This window comes from Melanostigma gelatinosum (assembly GCF_949748355.1).
Source record: "Melanostigma gelatinosum genome assembly, chromosome: 23".
NCBI classification, from domain to species: domain Eukaryota; kingdom Metazoa; phylum Chordata; class Actinopteri; order Perciformes; family Zoarcidae; genus Melanostigma; species Melanostigma gelatinosum.
In genome coordinates, this window is record NC_136656.1 from 15924589 (window position 1) to 15945172 (window position 20584).

A 20584-nucleotide genomic window follows, 5' to 3' on the forward strand; every position below is an offset into this window, starting at 1 on the left:
CCGGGCGCCTGTCATTGGCAGCCCACTGCTCCCTATATACAGGGATGGGTCAAATGCAGAGACAAATGTCCCCCTTAAAGGGATAAAGATAGTATACATTCTATTCTATTCTATTTGTGATGGAGAGAGGAAAGAAAATAGTGGGACAGAAAATAAAGAAGATGGTGGGAGATGTTCAAAATCAACCAGGTCATTTAAAAACATTAATAAGTGAAATAGCAGTTAGAACCTTTAGCGAAGTGATGTTTTACAGAGTAAAATGGATTATAAGAAATAGTGCATGGATTCCATTGCTCAGAAGTGGGCGTGGCTCAGGGAGCATGTGGAGCATTGTTTGATCAGGAGGACCACAAGAAATCCATCAACTGGACCACAACCACAACGCTGATGTCCAAACATGGCGACACTCTGCTAGCTGCTGCAACCCACCAGCTATATACACCTGCCTATTATGTATAGTACGTCCCAAATCCATTTCATTGGATGGGTCACTGTCACGCCTCTTAGTATAGGTGGAGTCATTAAAAATGGACGTACAAAAAAAACCTGAGAAAATAACGGGAAGAGAAAAAAAGATGTGGCATGAACTGAGATTATTGAACAAATAATGGATGGAGACGGGATTCGAACTTTGAGAATGTTTCTTTTGTACTTTTAGGTCTGAAGTGATTCATGCCTGAAATCAAGTGAATAGTGAATAGAATAAACTTTATTGTTCAGTCGAGGCAGGAACATGATCTTTGGTCTCACCCAGGAATATATAAACACAGTAATCATTGGTCTGAGAACTCAAAAACATTTTATTATTGTTGATAGAATTAATTTACGATCGAATCCCAATTATTCTGAAAAAATACATTTCTAAATTGGTGCAAGGTAAATCCGAGTCTGCTCATGTCCTTTGTTTGGTCTTTGGCACTGAGGGGATTTATTCATTGTTACACATTTTGGTGAAAGCTCTCATTCTTTGGCATATAATTAGTCACGGAACAACAGTTTCGATGGGTGGAAGTGGGGACGTACATTACAGCACATGGTGTGCATGTTGGACAGCTGCAACACCCTGGAACACACGTGCATCTCAGTTTTAAAAAACTAAACAAGCTTCATTCTATCTAAAGAATTTCCAGAACGTTCCAGAGATTCCGCTCCAGAAATCAAAAAGAGTTTGAATATCAAATTGTAGTATTGCAAAAATCTGCCCCAAAACAATTGTAGTTATCATTTTCAGGAGCTCTTTGGTAATTCCCATTTCTAAATCAAGCGACTGCAACTCTGTTTCAGCGGCAGACCTTGAACATTATTCTTTCAGTCATTAGTGTCTCCTAACAGATGTCTTCCTTTACTTTGTGCGGTATCAGTGTGAACACTAGAGGAACTGATGTCTAACGTTTGGTCATTTTCATCTTGTCAGATCTGTCGAAGAACCGGCTGTGTGAGCTGCCGGAGGAGCTTTGTCAGTTCATCTCTCTGGAGACGCTGAGCCTTTACCACAATGGGATGCGTTCACTGTCCTCCAGCCTGGGCAACCTCCAGGCCCTCACCTACCTCAACCTCAGGTAAGGCCCCACCACGCTCACGGTGCAGGTCTGTTCTTCTTATTCTATTGTTTGTGTTGCTAAAAACGAACCCGACGCACCCAAACTAACATTGTCACACCCCGATGGTGCCGTCTCCTCAGCTCCTCTGGTGGATAAAGTCCATCATTTCCATCAGCAGTTAAGTTCAGAATCTGTATGTTTTTTGGGGGTTTGTGGCGGAATGATGAGAAAAAACCAGACTGAGCCACATGAAGGTACCAAGAAGAACCAATACTAGCCTATGAAGTGTTTTGTCATCATTGGGCTTTCTGTAGCTGAGTAATTCAGCTGAGTCGCAGCGCTGTGACAGGTTCCCTGCTCTGTAGTCTGCTGCGGTGGTAGCGAATGACTCATGCAGACTTTATACTTTATTTGGAAAAGCTGAAAATTAGTGCATCCAAAATGTAGGTCAAAGTTTAACCAGGAAGTTGGTCTGTAAAAACTCACATGAATAAATCCCAAGTTGTAATACATTGTGATTATCCTTTACAAGTTGTACTTGAACACACCACAAAGACATCTGTCAACACTGACAGTGTGCACGAGGCCGCTAAAGCACACGAGAACTGCATCTGAGCTTCAGTGTTAGTTTATGGTGGAGATGAAGACAGGCTGCACAAATCCTGTCTAAACCGTCTTACAACACTGTTGCTAGGAGACCAGAGAAGTCCTCCAGGTGGCTGATAATACAGGCAGCAACTGTACTGCACGATACAGAGACACCAACGACTAGATGTAGCTGCACATCCTCTATAGGCTCGCTCTGTGAGGACAGCTCACTGTGATTGAGTTTGTGATCTGGAGTGAGTGGGTTGGTCGGTCGGTCGGTTGGTCGGCCCACAGCGCTGAGCCCCCTGAATGACCTCACTTTGTGCTCTTGTCTCCACAGTCGTAATCTTCTGTCCAGTTTACCCTCGTCTGTGTTCCAGCTTCCCCTCCTGAGAGTGCTCATAGTCAGCAACAACAAGCTGTGTTCACTGCCCGCCTCCATATACTCCCTCACACACCTCCGACAGCTGGTATGATGCACACACACACACACACACTCATCAACACGATCTTTCTGTGCATAGACCTCATCAAGACGTCATAGTAGAGACGGTATACTGTCATTGGTTAGTGTGCGATCTCTGTGTTCTGTCTCTCAGGATGTCAGCTGTAACGAGCTGCAGTGTTTGCCAGCAGAGCTCGGCCAGCTAGAGTGTCTGAGGGACTTGAACCTGAGGAGGAACCAGCTCACCACTTTGCCTGAAGGTAAAGACACATCCACCTGCTCTAGTTATCTCTTTAGAACCCCCAGTGACCAGCTCAGCTCATGTTGCTGCTCTATCAACCCAACTAACCCCAGAATCCTCAGCAGTGTCTTAGTCCAGAGAAGTACAGTTTATCATTGAATCAGTGCATCCACAGCAATAGAAGAAGTTAACTAACAGCCGAACCAGCTTATAGCTCTCTGTACATTATGGATCGTAATGTAGACTCTCTAAAAGTTAGATGGTAATCACATCATTATTGTGAGCTATGGATTGTTGACATTAGAAGTGTTGAACTTCTTCTGACTGCAGGTCTAATGGATCTTACATCATTAGTGCCTCATCAGGAGGAAATGTACGTGAGACAAGAAGCAGTGGGCAGGAGATGCTGGCAACAGCTTTTTATGAATTCAAATGTGTTGATGTTTGAATTGTGTTGTGTGATGTAAGTATTTACTACATGGAGATCTAGCCAGTGTTAAATTACAACTGTCTCTATAATCTGTGTACTGGTTAAAGTGAAGAGTGTAAGGTGTTATAGAATATGATGGACATGTTTGTCCTGACACTTGATTGAAATAGTGTTTAAAATAATATAAAGTGTTCAGCCTTAAATACAAATAAAGGCGTGTTAAAATGAAGGGCGGTGGAATTACCTGTACAACAACGGCTCAGCACGGCTGCTCTCTACTCTGCAAACTTCCACTCATTACGTCAGGAGCCTCCACTCTGCTGCTTTGTGTTTATCGCTGTTCGGCTACCGTCAATGAAACTCAAGCCTCTCCATCCAACAGCCCACCTGGAGAGGACTTTAAGACTTTCAATGTGAAACATGTGCAGGAGTTACTGAAACATTACAAATCATTTAAATACTGACATAAGTCAAAGTGGAAGTAGAAAAACAATTACTGGAAGAAGTTGAAATCACAATTCAAATTGTCCTGAGAAAGTTAAAGTTGAAGTTGAAAGGTAACCTGTAGTTTCCAGAAGTGCTGCTGATATCTACCCTTCTTGTCTGTATCGTAGGATTCACACACATTCCTGCCAATTGTTTCACACTTTTCCACTGATCAATAAGTGGTGGTAATGCAAACGAGATGTAGCATAGAGCCAGTAAAGGGGAAAAAAAGAAGATTGCAAGTGAGTTAACATGTACTCTAACAATGCAGAATTTAAAATACTTAAAAAGTTGACTTTGCAAAGGTTTTATGAGGAAGTGAAAATGAGAGTTACGGATGTAACTACTGTTCTATGAATCGTAGATGACCTCCTCAGGCAGTGCCTAACACTGCAGGAAGGATGAAATGTTTGGTAACGACTAAAGACTACACACAATGAAAGTGAGAAACTGACTGGAACAGACCTGTTATTTGTCTACAAGAAAAGTTTCACTTTTTAAAGGAGCAGTGTGTAGGCTTTAGTAGCATCTAGCGGTGAGGTTGCAGATTGCATCCAACTGAATAGCCCTCCACTTACTCCTCCTTTCCAAGTGTGTAGAGAACTACGGTGGCCTTCAGGTAGCATAGAAACGGGAAAGACTTGAGAGCCAGTGTTTGGTTTGTCCTTTGTGGGCTACTGTAGAAACATGGTGGCGCAGCATGGCGGACTCCGTGAAGAGGCCCCGCCCCCTATGTAGATATGAAGGGCTCATTCAAAACGAAAACAAGCGTTCTCAGTTTCAGGTGATTATACACCAAGTCATTAACACACTATAGATCCCCTGAATCCGACACACGACTCTTTTACGTGTAATCACAGGAATGAGTTGAAGAGTCAAGTGTCGTCGTCATCTTAGGGTTTTAGGTATGTGTAAAAGAAATGAAGATTTTGTTAAGTGTCAACAAGTTGAGGCCCAAACGACCCTGAGCCTGAAACGTTCCCTTCTCTTTGCACCACCCAGAAATATCCGAGCTCCCCCTCGTCCGGCTCGATGTGTCCTGCAACCGCATTTCCCACGTGCCCTTGTGCTACCGCCACCTCCGGCACCTCCAGAGCATCTTGCTGGACAACAACCCGCTGCAAATGCCGCCTGCACAGATCTGCTCCAAGGGCAAATACCACATCTTCAAGTACCTCAACATGGAGGCCTGCAAGCGGAGCCAGGAGGAGCTGGAGAGGCACCTGAGGCCCACTGGCTTCAACAGCTGGTGAGGGAGGGAGCAAGTAACTGGAGGAGGAGATGCTCAAGGAGTAGGAGAAAGAATGAAACAAGCTGTCTGGCAACTAGCTGGATGTGCTTCATGAAAGTGCCGGGCGGATGAACAAGAAATAGTTCTACCACTGAACTTTAATGTTTGTGTACCCATTGAGAGATTGAGATACGACGTATTAATGGGGAGCTATAGAGGAGTTGGTAGGTACATGTTTGTTTCCCCCTGCTTCCAGTCTTCATGCTAAGCTAGGCTAACCGTATCATGAGCTCTACTTAACATACGTTGATATAGATCGCCTCATCGCACTCTCAGCAAGAGAGAAAGTCAGCTTGTTTCATAGAATGTTGAACTATGAGTAGGACCGTGTTTCATGGAGGCTCTCTGTGTAGTCATGTGATATCACCTCAGTGGGTTTATAGAGGCTGTGGAATCAAAGGGAGCTCGTGCTTTGTCCTCACTATTCTGCTTCAGACTGTGATGGTAAAACTAAAGAGGCTTCAGTCTTCTAGGTGTTGTACCTTTTTATTTGACAGTAAAGCAGGTAGCTGACACCTGACTACAACATCAACACAATGCAGAAAGAGTGTTGATGGTAACAGCAACGTGGTGCATTGCTGACATCTATTTAAGTGACAGTTGGACAGAAGTGCTTTTCTACTGATAGCGGTAGCGGCTACAGCTAGTCTTTAAAGGATAATAGTGTTGTGGTAATTATTTTTCACCACCACAACATGCACACACTCTTCTGCCAAAATAGGAACAAAGTGACCATGAGGTGAGAGGATGAATGGCAAGAGTTACAGTAAATGTAGAATAGGGAAAGGGAAGATGAGTGACGACAGTGAAAGGGTTAACAAAGAGGAAGCAGGGTTTAGCAAATATTGGTCAACTTGAATGAACCCCTTTGAGCTGCCCAGGGAGCCACTTCCATGTAATAGACAGGACCAAGGACAGAGAGATTATTAGACAGTAGAGCTCTGAGTCTGATCCAGACCAGTCTTTTCCCTTTGGACCAATGAACCACCAGGTCTGCAAACAAAACGTGTGTGTGTGTGTTATCCTAATGTGTGTTCCACATGTTTCCCTGCAGTCTGTCAGACCAGGAGCTGTTCACAGGTCAGTTCGGAGGACTGGATTCTGGCTTCAACAGTGTCGACAGCGGCAGCAAGCGCTGGTCTGGGAACGAGGTGAAGCTCTTATAGACTGCTCCGTCATTTCTACACGGCCTTGATATGTGTCCCAAGTGACCACATCTCATTATATGTCGATCACACAGAAGTATGTGATTGTACTCATGTTGCATTTAAGATCTGATGATGCTGATGAACGGTTGGAGATGTGTATCTCACAAGTGAAAAAACAACCATACAAAAGAAATACAGCCGACTGATCCTATAGTGTTAACAACCTACTGCAGATCAATGACTCCGATCTGTCTTTGTGTCCAGTCAGCAGATGACTTCTCAGAGCGGTCCCTTCGCATGGCTGAGGTCAGCAGAGACCAGAGGAACCTGGAGGAGGAGGAGGAGGAGGAGGAAGAAGAAGAAGAAGAAGAAGAAGAGGAGGAGGAGGACAGTGGACCTCCTCTGGAAGCTCACAAAGGTGAGGAAGGACAGACCTGCTTTAATCTGTAGTCCATGTCATTAAGTGTATTGTTGTGTACAAAGTGTAGGTCTCTCTGAACCCGTAGATTTGTTTTCGCACATAGAGAAAGTCTTAAGAGCCTTCTACTCTTTGCAGTGAATGGGGATGCTGGGCATGTGGACTTCATTGACAGCAGTGTGACAGAAGAAGAGGAGATCAGGAGGAATCCAGCACCTCCTCTGGTACCACTCATTCTCACAGATGTGTTGCTCAACATCTTGCCTTGTGTGCTCTCTCAGAACAAGGTTACTGATTGTGTCATTGACTTCCAGGAGCAGAAAGAGAGCTCTTCATCGTCCCACACCCAGGACACAACATGCACACGGTTTGTTAAGCCTCCTGTAACACAGACCCTTTGTAGGGCACGCTTTGTTTTTAGGACGTTTACAACACAAAGCAGCAATAGTAATAATATTGTTCTAAAGCTTGGTTTATTGGTTTAAAGTAAAAATTGGAATATATGTTTGAAGTAATAAACGAAGAAATGTTAATATTTGTTTTCTGAATGTGTTGATCCTCTTCAGAGAGGAGGATAAAAAGGCTTTAAGGGAAGTGTCTCAGCTTTCTGTGACACGTTTGGCGTTAGCTGCTAAAGACCTTCCAGCTCTCATCTGTTCACAGCTCTTGTGCCATCATGCTATGCAATATATTTGAAAAGCATTTCCTTTCCACCTTTAATTGTACTCTGCCTCTTTCTGTCACCATTCTTCATCGGAGCTCTGCAGTGTGTTGGCTTCTCTGGTTGGAAACTATGTACTGAGGCTATGTACTCATGATGAAGACAGACGATGCTTTATCACCGGTTCTCTCACATGGTCGCTTCACAGCGTGTTTGAAGAGCTGGGAGAAGTCAACACACTGCTGTTCCCATAACTTGCAGTGCCCGTCAAACTGCATGTTGAGTGTTTGTGGGAGCTGTTCTCTTGGGAAGTTAACCGCGTCGACTCGCCCAGACATGCATTACAATGTGGCAACATGACGGCATTGTCTAAATGTTCGTGTATCTTTGGAAAGCTGATGTGAAACAAAGCTGGTCAGAGGGACTGTAAGTGAAACTATTAGTTCATTACTTGGTGGAGAAAATGCATGCTTATGGTTTAGATTTCAGTCACTTATCAAGAACAAAAGAGCTTCTCTGGTTCCAGCTTCTTGAATGTGAGGGAACCACAGCTCTTGCAGTCTCCAATGGTGCACGTTGGTACGCAGTCGGTCCTGTAGCTCTATCGACACCTTAATGCACGAATAAGATACTCTGCGTACCAACTCATCGTCAGTGATACCGACTGATAAAAGCATATTCACACGACTTGTTGTATCTCAATACAAGCCCAGCAGGCAGCTCGTATCATGCTGCTCTGTTGTTCCGTTACCAAGAGAACTACATTGTTGGGATTCAGAGTCTCAGCCATTGGCTACACATTAATATGTGACACAGAGCCATTGTTCTCAGCTTCTGGAGCAACAAGCAGCATGTTTTATTCTAAACCTTTGACTTTTATTCTCAAAGTACCTCCTCAGTAAAGACATGGTTTAGATCTGGGAACTGGACCGAGGAAGACTTAGTTCAGCTGTTACTCTTTCACTGGACAATCAGCTTGAACAAACGGATGTTCCTCCAACAGTTCCTTTGGGATTCCTAGAAATAGAATAAAAACCTAAAATGGAAATTCAACACGCACTTTCTAAACAGACTTTTACATTTGAATGAATCATTGATTTTACACAAACCAGCCTTCAGAATAAAGATGCAAGTCTATCAAATCATCTCAATAGACTTGAGTCTTTTTCTTGTACTCATTTCTTGTTGAAGTGCTTGGAACCTGAATGCACCTCATGCACAATCGTTACGTAATCTGCTACATAGTTTCATATTGACCTGAGCCTCTGGTCCCAACAGTGCACTTTGAACCTGATTGTAAAGATGCTTTCTGTTGTGATTTCCCCCAATGAAGAGTTAAAGACCTCTATAATAAGAATGGGTATGATGAAGATGAATGTTATGTTGCTCTTTCAGTCCATGCCAGTTGGACTCCTCAAATCCTTTAAAGAAAAAGTACAACTCCTTGTTTTCATCTGTTGAATAGTGGAATGTAAGGTGCTGAGAACATCAGAAGGCCTTTTGTAAAGAGCAGGTTTGCTTTACCGGGCCTGTATTTGTGAGACAGACCTCTATGTTACTGGACCCACATTGAAGAGCATACTCTCAAGATACAAGACCTGCCTTTATGTCTTACAGCCTTTACTGGTTCACCTCAACTAATATGAAGACATTCACAGCCACTCTGAGTCCCTCAGTGAAGATGTCCATAGATATATGAGACACCCATCATGTTCAGCAGCACTGTGACGTTAGCTCTTGGAAAACCTTCCTCTGGGTATGAAAAGGAGAGAAGATGTGCGCATCTATAAGAGGGACACGTTGGGGTCTTGATAGGTGGTTATCAAACTCTGGTCAGACATTTCTTCAGATATTTTACTGGTATGAAATGTCATACAGTTAAAGCAGGAAGGCTCCCAGGATTGACCCAAGTTGCTCAAAGACAATGTGAACAAACATATCACAAATCTACTATTTACTGTTCTAAGACGAATAGAATAGCACTAGAAGAGAGGGGGAGGGCTCTCACATGAATGTGGGAAAATAAAGAATAGGTATGATTGAGATGAATGTGCTGTACCTTTAGGAAGAACAGATTGACAGCGCACTTCCAAATTTCGACAGCTCTGTAATAAGCTGTAGGTTCTATAACTAGTTTGGTTTTGTCTAAACGTTGTACTGGTAAAACCGGCAGTGTGTCTCAGGACAAAGTGCTTCATTGTGACTTACCACCATAACCCTATAACAGCCATTTCCATAGCTGTGCTACTTTGTTGCCAATGGTTTGAGGCTGTGATTGGGTTGTTTGCTGTCAGTCTAATCAGACAACAGTAACTCTGAGTTAACCGATAATATTTGGTATTTCACTCCTGGAAGGTGCAACAGGTTCACCAAGTTTATACCTCAAAATCTGACATCATGTGACAGTAGGAGTGGAGTTGGCAGAGTGATGAGGATTGGCCCAATTCAACAAATGACGTGTTTCATATTTGTATCACAATATGGAATTCCTCCTTGCCTTATTGGCGTCCTCTAACTCTTTCTCCAGGTCCAGCCTCCATGTGGAGGTGGGCCCCCCATCAGCGGCCTCCTCCTCTCCCCTGTCCCCCTCCAGCCCCACCCTGGAGGAGCGGAGGAGACCGGGCACCCTCCTCATCTGGCAGGAGAGAGAGCGTCAGCAGCAGCAGAGGGAGAAGGCCAGGTCACTACTCCCTTATTCTTTATGCAGCGCCGATTTCAAATTACAATGTATTGTGAAACGTTTGTCAGCAGTAAACTCTGTGTTGTGAAGCTTTCAATGCTCTATGCCAGAGGAAGTGTATGAATGCATTGGACACAGGTCACATGACTATCAGTAGAACAGTGAATATGAGCTTTATGTGTAAGGCAGTGTGTTCATACATACAGTAAGGATCAGCTCTCTGTCAGACGTCTGGCAGCTCTAATTATACGCTCTCCATGTCAAAACTCTAATTTTGCAGTTTGCTGAAGTCTTCCACCAAAGCAGGAAGTCATGTGACCACTGCACCACAGACAGGAAGTAGCTCAGCGTAAGTAGGGCCTTTCAAACAGCACACAGCGACAACACAGAGACCTTTGACTTTGAGTGACTCTCCAAGTTCTACTCTCTTCCTTCATCCTGGCGTTTCCTCAATCTGTGCTGAATTACAAATGGACGGAGGTTTGAGGGTGTAGAAAGTGTTTTTCTGTCGTGATCAATCGTTGGTGTGTGTCTCCCCCTAGTGGTGCCTCTCCAGAGAACAGCAGCTCCCACTCAGGCCTCCGGCAGCGCTGTGCAGTGAGTAGTGTCCCCTTATTCCTCCAGTGAGCAGAGCTGAGAGCGCCACAGCTGGACTGTGCTTCCATTGTTGACCTGCTGAATTGTTTTCCTTCTTTATTAGAGTGCTGATCAGATGAGCTCAGTGTCTCCTTATGCACTTCTGCAACGCTCCAACAGCAGAACAGGTGTACACACACACACACACACACACACACACACACACACACACACACGTGTCTCTTTTAAAGCTAGTCTAGTTTATTTTTAGGGATAATATGGAACATTAAAAAAGAATAGACTTATTTTAGCACTGTCACCGCACAGCAAGAGGGGCCCGGGTGTTCGGTTCCCTGGACTGCCCCTCTGGAGTTTATCAGAGGAACAAGATGAGCAAATGTTCGCGGCCCCATGACGTCCTGTGTCCACGAAACGGCGTCGATGACTTTTAGTGAAGCTGATTTCATCAGAGTTATCAGTTTTAATCAGGAGGTTGGTTTGTTCTGGAGAGGAGACCTCTGTGGTAAAGACCTCCTGAGTTACACTGATGGAGTCCTAACTCCCATGATCACCAAGCTCCATTTAGTGGTTTTATTATTTCATTGCATAATACAGGAGCTACTGTATTATTTACTACATACAAGTGTATTTGTAGGAACACCTGTAGTATAGATCCAGTCACTAGCTTCAACCAGCGTCGGAAATACACGAGGGCAAAGGGCAAAACTGCCCCTAATAAATATCATTTTGCCCCTGATATCACTAGGAGAGGGGCAAAAAATGCCCCCGAAAAAAATGGAGCGCTTCTTAATCAGACCTGTGACTGCGAGACTGTGGTCAACTCAGCAGACACTTACATGTTAGTGCACCTCTATGCTGACATTCACGGTAAACGCATTTAAACGGCACAGATCGGGAGCGAGCGAAGGACTTTGAAAGCTAACGGAAAGATTAACGTGAGACAACATCCGGTTTCTTCGGACAGACGAATATCCGGTTTTCAGAATAAGATGCCAACAAAGTATACACATTGCATAATGGAAATTAGATTAAATGAATGATATTCACATTAAGTATAAAACATGCTACGTGCATCTCGTGAGTTAAAGGGAAAATACACCTAAATTGTGTGTAAAGTGTCTTTATTCTTTGATTTGAGGGTTGCTGGAAATGAATAATACCTGACTGACAGTCAATTAAGATATTTTACCAAGTAAAAACTCTGAACTGAATTTGGACCTTCAAATGGCACATTATTAAAATTTTTAAGGTGCTATAAAAATGTTTTTCTCAAAAATTCCACACAATGACTAATGCATAAGTTCAGCACAAAAATGGGTAATATCACAATATTTTAGGTGCTACAAAAATATTTTTTCTCAATAGTTCCATACAATGACTGATGTCTATGTAATCAAGGCATCGTTGACTTAATAATTGTTAATAGTTGTTTAAAACATTTAATAATAACAATAAAAAACACTTTGAATCTGTAGACTACTGCCTAATAGTCTTATTATTGCCATTTGATGACACTTGCTTATATACTGTAAGCATAAATAAGTATATGTATTATTTTGAACAAAGGTTAAATGTTATTTCACAAGTTTCAAAAAATGCCCCCAATTTTTTGAAAATGCCCCTGGATGTCAGTCAGTGGGGGCAAAAATTGCCCCCAAAAAAATGTGAATTTCCTACCCTGGCTTCAGCCTACTGTCTTCCGCCTGCTGTTTATTCGCTGATGTCACCGCCAACTGTCTCAATACCAACGATTCCCTTCGTCTCACTGGTGAAACACAATGTAAAGCACTCGAGAGACTTTCATGTTGTCTTTAAAGTTCAGGCGGAATCTAGAAGATGATGATTTAAACATAATCATCTTTCTACTCTGCTGTTATTGAGGAGGACAGATACACTCTGAGATATGCCCAAATGGAAAATGATGGAATTGAAAAGAGAAGCTCATAAAAGAGTCACGTTGTGTGTTTTGATGATTGTAAACTACAGCACTGAAGGTTGGCTTGTTCTGGTGATTCGTTGGTTCACTTGGTGTTCCTTCTATACGTTAGAATGTGTTCATTGTGTAGTGAGTCTTATTAAGGATCAGCTCTCTGATGGCCTTTCATTACACAGTTTTTCTCTTTTCGTTGGCTGAAAAGGTAAAGACCTACTTCATTCCATGTTGTGTTATTCTGAGGATAAGAGTTGATCTGAGAAACATTAAGGTGCACTTAGTTGCTCTTCCCTGAGCTTTCAACCCATCCTCACTGCTCAATGCTGGTTCAAACTTCTTGCGTCATGTCGTCTGACGTCACGGTTATAACAATGTCGTATGTGTGAGTGCATCTGTAACACCGACCTACATGTTTGTCAGACGTCCCCTCCTCCCCGAAGACGTCCCCTCCACCCGGTCAGGCCCAGAGACCCAACAGTTTCCTGTTCCGCACCTCCTCCCGCAGCAACGTCAAACCCACGGGTACCCAGTAGCACGAGGCACGCGCTTCACACCTCCAGTGCTTCAAACCTTCCAACACTGTCCATTGTCTTTCCTCAGGGTCAGTGTTTACTCTCGCTGAGTCCGGCAGAAGTGAGTCTCGCACAATGCTGCGTTCTCCTAAAGAAGAGAGACCGGACATCACGCAACTACGCAAGGTAAACCTGCTTTCAAATCAAAAAGCTGCTCTGAGCCACTGGTTTTCTGAGGGCAGACTTTACTTTCAGGTAATTCTCTTCACAAACAATGTATGACAACATTTCCTGTTGTGTGTTTATAGACTCTGGAGTCCCGGCTGAAGATCACTCTACCGGAGGACCTGGGCGAGGCCTTATGCAACGGCACCGTCCTCTGTCAGCTGGTCAATCAGATCCGACCCCGCTCCGTGTCAATCATCCACATTCCCTCCCCGGCAGTCGTGAGTCCATCCTTTCAAGGATTAGTCAGCTTTCCTCGCGTGATGATCACTTGTTTGTTGAATGATTCCACTTCAGTCTTGTATTTTTCACGAGGCTGTTAAAGAAGTAACACAAACATCAAAGTCCAATCCATAAGCACCTGGAAGGTGCAGATCTCGACAGCCCTGCTGTCGTTGTAATCTATGCCGATGTCAGCACCAGCGTCTCAGCTTTGTCTCCAGGCCTTTATGTAGTGAGGTCCACGGCCAATAGAAAGGCACAGGATAGATGTGTTTACACTGAACAATAGGCAGAGCAGGGTGTTGCTCTCTGGCTGTTGCTTGTAATCCAACAGACTCGCTTCACCTTTGCCCAGTAGCTGGGAGGAGAGTCCCAGGAGCTTTTTGAGTATTGAGGAGTAGTTTTGAGGAAACTTCCTCAGCCAACCGGCTGGAAGTCCTCATATAAGAGACTTTATACAAATTTACCACCAAATTTAACTCCGCAATCTGTAAGCAGCAGAGCGGCTGTGATCTACTCTGCAGTGTCTGTTAGACGGTTAGCATCTGTTAGCTGTTAGCAAAACACCGTCCAATCAATCAAATCAAGCAGACTGCCCCATTCATACTACGCAAAGCATTTCATCAATCATTGCACTTCATGAAGTTCCCTAAATGTGTTTCTTTATATTATTTTCAGCCAAAACTGAGCTCAGCAAAGTGTCGACTCAATGTGGAAAACTTCATCGCTGCTTGTCGCAAGCTGGGAGTCAGTGAGGTAAAGACCGGTCTCATTGGGTTCTCATGCAACACACGGTTCCTCCATCAACGCACGCTTCACAACGGTCGTACGTAGGGATGGGGACCATTACCAGTACGCTTCTCATAGTATCGGTTCGCTTCCTTATCGATACTCTTGTTGCTTCTTTTTGATTATTTTGTGACAATTTAGAAAAGATGTCGCTTTCTTACTTTTATGTGTAAACAAACTTTCTTGAGCAGCAATACAAGAAGTTCCAAAATCCTTCAAATACATTCCTAGCTAAACAATTCTCTTTCATTGATTATCCTGTTCGTCTGATCAAACTGCGTATATCATCACGAACCTTAGCTGCTCCACGAACAGGTTGATGTTCTGCTTGTTGGCTACATGTTGTGATGAGCTGCTGCTGCTTCCTCTCACTGTTTAAGGTTTTACTGAGTTTGTTCTCAGACTCCACTGGACTCAAATGTAGCTGCACTTTAGATTGTGTGTGTGTGTGTGTGTGTGTGTGTGTGTGTGTAAAGCACAAAGAGACAGAGGAGGTTTGAGACGAGGACATCTCACTCCAGAACTTCTAAAGTAGCGACAGCAGTTAACTGGACCGCATCAGTCCTCCGGGTTGTTCCTCCTTTAGAAGCAGGTTTGGGGGGCATCCCTACTCGTCCGTTGGAATAGAATTGTCCATGTGCTTTAAGCTCAGTTGTGTTGCTCCATTATTCCTGTCAGGGTTGGACTGATGTATGGGCCAGATGATGGCTTCAAAACACACTGATCAGTCCAACCCTAACTCTGTTTCGTCCCTCTTGTCTCCTAATATAACGCCTTGTATTTCCTCCTGTGTGTGTGTCTCCTGTCCAGACGGACATGTGTGCGTGCTCTGATGTGCTTCTGTGTAAGCTGCCCGCTGTGCTGCGCTGTGTGACGGCGCTGCTGCCCACCAGGGGGGGGGAGCCGGGAGAGGACAGATCCCCCCGCCACTCGTCACCTTCGTGGTCGTCCTCCTCGCTGCTGTCCACAGACTTCCTGCTCTTCTACTGTGCGGCCATGGCCCTGCTCTACGTCCTCTACTGCCACCTGCTGCTCTAGAGGAGCAGCGCAGTCCTTTAACAGTCACATGAGCGATGAACTCTCACACACACACACAGCTGCTCCCACAGTGTGTTGACTCTCCACAGCTGCACTGGTTGGATGTCTGAGCCATTATAGAGCAAGTAGCCGAGCACCTTTTAACAAACCAAGAATACACGACAGCACGTTGAGAGGAATAGAAAGCACTACACTGATACTGCATGAGAGCAGAGGAACAGGACTTACCTGAGCCTTCACCTGTAATGCACGTTTGGAGGAGGCGGGAGCTTTACTGTCTGAGGCAGAGCTGCTCTCATTGGTTGAGACATGACTGGGCGGGGCAAAGGACCCCGATCCAAATGACATACTTGATGGGGTTGATGTATTGTTAACATTGAGACTAGTTAGTTGTTTGTGTAGTCAGCTGCTGGCCTTAGACTGTGCACTGCTCATGTGTTAGCTGAAGGCACGAGATGTGCATACCGGAGCGTGGTTCAACTTAAAGGGGCATCAGTTGATTTGTCTTGACCACTAGGGGGCAGTGCAACAATATCTGACATGTCATCACCTGATGAAGATGAAGCAGAAACTGAGCTGTCTTCTTTCATTCAGAGTTGTTCCCTCTGGCCTCCGTCTCTCGAGGTGCTACATGTTCCGCTGTGTGTCTGTGCCGTGTCACAGCAGCAACCAGTTATTAAAGCTGCTGGTTATTCTCTGTGGGTTTGTCCCTCACATACACTTTGAGTTGTGACTCATTGATAGTATATCAGAAGCTTGATTGATGTGTATTATGCATGTACCACTGTACACTGGGAAAATGACAAACTTGAGTTTTACTCACAAAGATGAGTTGAAGCGGTTCTGATAACATTGTACTCACCGTGCTGAAACATCACCATGAAGGTCTAACGGGGCAGTCAGGTGATCACAGGTTAGTCAGACCTATCTGGAAGAGAAAAGGCGACAAACAGCAGAACCATCACCCAACTGTCTGTAAACATCCTTCAGTTTACAGACCACCTTCCCTGACATTAGTACACTTTTTAGTGTATGGAATTGGTAAAGATGATCAATTCCAGGAGGTCAGCAGCCGACTTAAGCAGCGTACCGGAGTTCTGAGTAGATATCTGAGACGTGGTGGAGTGGATCGGTTCTTTAGCTGTGAACAGCAGCTCTGCCTCTGAGACGTGTTTAACTCCACGCTGCGTGTTTGGAGGCAGACCACTGAGAACCAAGCCCAGACTGAACTGTCGGTCATTTTAGCCTTGAGACGATGCAAGTTGTCTATCACAGTGAGACAGATGACACAGTGCCTCTTACTGACCGCTCCTATTTGTACATGTCTGCTATGCTAACTGTGAGAAGTGGGGGGGTGATGTCACTGCATCAGTCTCCCTCCACACCTCAGGTGTCCACACGGTACAGCGCCCCCAGGAGGTGTGTAAAGTCTTTCTTGTCGTTGTCGCCGGTCCGTTTGACCAGCTGACTTCATGTTTGTATAAATGTTACAGGCTATTAAATTATTGCTTTTAATTTATTTGATCTGTTCTGTTTTTGGTTTTAGTTTCAGAGGTGAAGCAGCAGAGGCACTAATCTGGTTAGCTTTGTGAAATCAGTGTATGTGCTTTAAATCACACACACTGCAAATCAGATCAATATTCAATGATTCAGAGTTAAAATAACATTGATTGTTTCAAAGGTTCCCTGGAGGCTCCACAGTGGGCAGAGCACCAGAGCCTCTGCTGTTCCCACCACGCTGTCTGCTACGGAACACACGTTGAATCTGATCAGCATGCTTATTTGGACTGATCTGGGCTTTAAAAGCTTCCAGCAATAAGCAAAGCCCTTAACATTCAGATCTTTTATTGTTTTTACTCTTAAGGCCTCAGTTAAAACCACAATGGGACACGAGGACTTTCTACTAAAACTCTAATCTAGTAAAGACCAGCATGATTTATTCACATCAGCTACAAGATGTTACGGACAATTAAATCAAGAAATAACATACAATTGCATTTTGATTGGCTTTTCCCTCGTAGCTGTGGAACAATATACCAACAGTACAGATATGTTGGGGCTACCTGTGTAGCATGTGCAGCCTTGTTGAGCTTCGTTAAACAGGGCAGTTATGTACTGTAACTGTACTGTGTTTATTTAAAGACACTAAATCTACTCTAGTTTATGAATGAGTCGTTGCTCTAGCTAACAGAGGCTAACTGGCATCATCGTTGAGCTTGAAAACATGCCACATGATAAAACAGACTTTTGAAATAAATGTTTACGTTGTAATAAAAACTCAAGCAAAACGGACATAAGACGATGATGAAATAACATTTCATCATTCAATAGTTTTAAAACAAATAACCTGTTGAGGCCCCACACTTCTAAAAGCCGTGTTGAAGATGCAGACCAGTGTTCTCACTTTGTTTAAGGTGCACAGCACACTGTGCCCTTAATGTCCACTGTAAAAAGTTTCCTGTCAGTGTCTTTTATTAGCCTGCTGTTAAAATGAAATGTTACACCGTTTCAATTCAAAATGTATATTTTATAAATTAAACTGTACAACAAACAGTAATTCATTCGCTGGCTGGACAAAGCTATATTCTTCAGTATGTTAGCGGAACAGAAATAGTTGTATTTTATATTTATATGACACCGTTGTATTACTGAGAATCATTTCTTTGAGTTTATATAAATCTACATGTAAAGTTTTGTTCATCCCGCTGTGAAGACTTTATTAAAACCATCTCTGACCATGTGTGTTTGTCTGCTCGCCTGCTGTTGTGCTTCAATGTGATCCGGTATCTGCAGCTGCTCACAGTCTTCTGACCACACAAAGAATCAACTCAAGGTCCTTACTTGCTTTCAACTGCGTCTCATGCTTTTCAGAGGATGTCGAGTTTGCCCTGTTACCGGTAAAATATGAAGCGATCTCATTTATTGATTGAACTATTTTCAACATGTCAAGACACGTTTGATTTTAAACTAAAGTAGATGAAAGGATAAGTCTGGTGATATTCGATATGTTTCTTGTCAACAAATCCCATGTGCAGAATAACTGCATCTACTAACATGTGGTCTCTATCCATGTAGCTCCATTGTTAGCCTGCTGCCACAAATTCTCCCTTTATTACATCGGTAATAACACATTTAAATCAGACCGGTGCAAAGGAATAGATTTGAAAAGGATCCCATTTTCCCACATTGCAAAGCACAACATAAACATAACTCATTTAGATGTGGGGTGAAGAGAGGACTCTGTTACAACACCAAGAGGTTCATTTTACACAGTAGTCTTATACAGCATACTGCACACCTCACTGTATACAGTATCTGTGTATCGCTTTCTGCTCACCAGACACAAGGGGGCAGCAATGAGCTGAGAAAAGTCACACAAAGACGTGTTTGGGTTTTACAAGAGAAAAGAGGGCCACTGTGGATGCTCCTTCAGTCCCACATGGTCTCTGCTTAGGTGTTCAGAGCCCCGGCAGGGTGCACGCGTGACCGCAAGAGGCAGACAAACACGTGGTTGGTTTGGGTCTTTTCATGGGATTTGTTGTCGTTAAGTCCAATCAAGAATAACGGCAGACTTATTCTTTAAATACACAACATTCAGCAGTAATTAGTGGAGTGCACATCCGCTCCGGTCAGCACAGAGCTGAGTATGTGATAGGACTACCAGCTCACTCTGACTTCACTTTAGCTTTGAATCAATTTCACATTGAAACTGATGAAAGGTGGTCAGACGGTGAGCAGGTGTGCAGATACCCGGACGTCCTCTGTGCTTGAACCACTTCAAAAGCTTGTGTGCTCTCCAAACAGCAGGTTTACCACGGTAACCTCCAGCTGGCCCACGTTGGACCAGGTGAGTGTGTTGAGGCGAGGTCAGAGAACAGCAGCGATCAGCTGGTGGGTTTGTATACTGCACCCTTCACAGGGGGACACTGGGTGAATAGTGCTGTCTGCCGTCAGGTTCTCCCTGTCTGCATGTCTGCAGCCCGCCTGCTGCTCTCGCACACCGCTGCAGCGGTGAGGCGAGCGTCCTTATTGACATGTCGTGTGTAAGTCAAGTCAAGACGGAGTCGGCAGCATTGAACATGTCGCTGTAATCGTACCGGGTGATGTTGTGGGTGAGCGAGTTCATCTGTCGGTATCAGCCGTGCGGGTGTGACAACAAACATCCAGATTCATCTTGAGGAAACATCTCCGGATAAAGAAACAATAGCGTCAACTTCAAAGGGTTAGCTGCTCATGGAGGAGCTACTTCAACCATGACTGTCAAAAGAGTTCCCTCAACAAAGACAGATGCTCAGCAAGGTAGAACAATGTACCTACATGTGATCCTCAAGATTAATTCATATCAGAGCATCATAAAAGAGAAACATCAGAAGTGTTTAGTGTGACACCCTGTGAGTGCAACTAAAGCGATGCATAACAGACGGATGGGTGACGCCTCATCCATTACAAAGGTTTTATGAAAAGTCCTTGATTCATTCTTGTTCAGACTGATGTACTAAATGAGGAAGCAGCTTTAGAATGTAAGAAATGAGAGCTGAAGACCAGCTGTGACTTAAATGTTAGTGTAACAGTTGTCCATCTTTAAGTTGAGATGTTACTTTGTTTAGTTCTGCACACATTGAGGAATGCAGCAGTGCAGCCCATTGTACTGAGTGATGTGTAAATCTCCACGTTATAAATCAGTTACTGCGTAAGACTGGAGGAGCCACGACCATCTGTCAGTGAAACACCGAAATAAATGAGATGATGCATCAGATACAAAGATGTTGGGATTAGCTTCAGTGGTGACTCAGCGTTAAATGTGCTGTGTGTAGACCATAGCAGTGGAGTAGCATGTAGTAGGACGTTGCACGGTTTGCTGCGGACTAGTTAAAAAAATGGCGATAGTTGTCATGGTGACAACGATGGGTCATAAGAAACAAGTTAGCAGAATCACTTTAGCTGGCTAGCATCAAGTTAGCCTGGATTAGTTGAGTTGGGTTTGAAGAACAGACCCAGGTAACCATGGGACTCGAGCCCATCTGACCCACACCAACACCTCCAGGGTTTGAATCCTTGTTTTCCATCAAACATCACATCTCTCCTGTTCTACGAGGTCAGTGTGCTGGTTCTTATTCCCATGCGCCTGCTTCTTTGTTCCACGGGGAAGCAGAAGTAAGTCAGATTGAATAGATTTTCATTTCAGCCCTGGAGGCAGTAAACACTCCATAGTGTGGATGTTTCCTGATATCCACTGTGAGGACATGCTGTGTACAGAACGCCACTGAGCATGTCTGATGAAAGAGTTTACCCTTCCCCACCTGGTGGGTCTTTATGTTCAGCCTATTGCAGCATTGCTC

General features: G+C 44.1%; 1 protein-coding gene across 2 annotated transcripts in view; it reads left to right on the top strand.

Annotated features, from left to right (window-relative positions):
* lrch4 (leucine-rich repeats and calponin homology (CH) domain containing 4) overlaps positions 1–20584 on the top strand; it is a 41786-nt gene that overhangs the window by 20243 nt on the left and 959 nt on the right. The window contains exons 2-18 of one of the 2 annotated variants that reach the window (XM_079295415.1): positions 1415–1559; positions 2470–2599; positions 2729–2834; positions 4734–4980; positions 6077–6173; positions 6435–6588; positions 6727–6812; positions 6903–6955; positions 9777–9929; positions 10210–10278; positions 10472–10526; positions 10630–10693; positions 12880–12981; positions 13060–13157; positions 13280–13417; positions 14097–14174; positions 15018–17985. In XM_079295415.1, the coding sequence (XP_079151541.1) occupies positions 1415–1559; positions 2470–2599; positions 2729–2834; positions 4734–4980; positions 6077–6173; positions 6435–6588; positions 6727–6812; positions 6903–6955; positions 9777–9929; positions 10210–10278; positions 10472–10526; positions 10630–10693; positions 12880–12981; positions 13060–13157; positions 13280–13417; positions 14097–14174; positions 15018–15245 (2003 nt within the window). In that variant the 3' untranslated portion in view covers positions 15246–17985. Of the gene's footprint in view, positions 1–1414; positions 1560–2469; positions 2600–2728; positions 2835–4733; positions 4981–6076; positions 6174–6434; positions 6589–6726; positions 6813–6902; positions 6956–9776; positions 9930–10209; positions 10279–10471; positions 10527–10629; positions 10694–12879; positions 12982–13059; positions 13158–13279; positions 13418–14096; positions 14175–15017; positions 17986–20584 lie in introns of those variants that run through there. The other variant, XM_079295416.1, reaches the window with a different exon arrangement.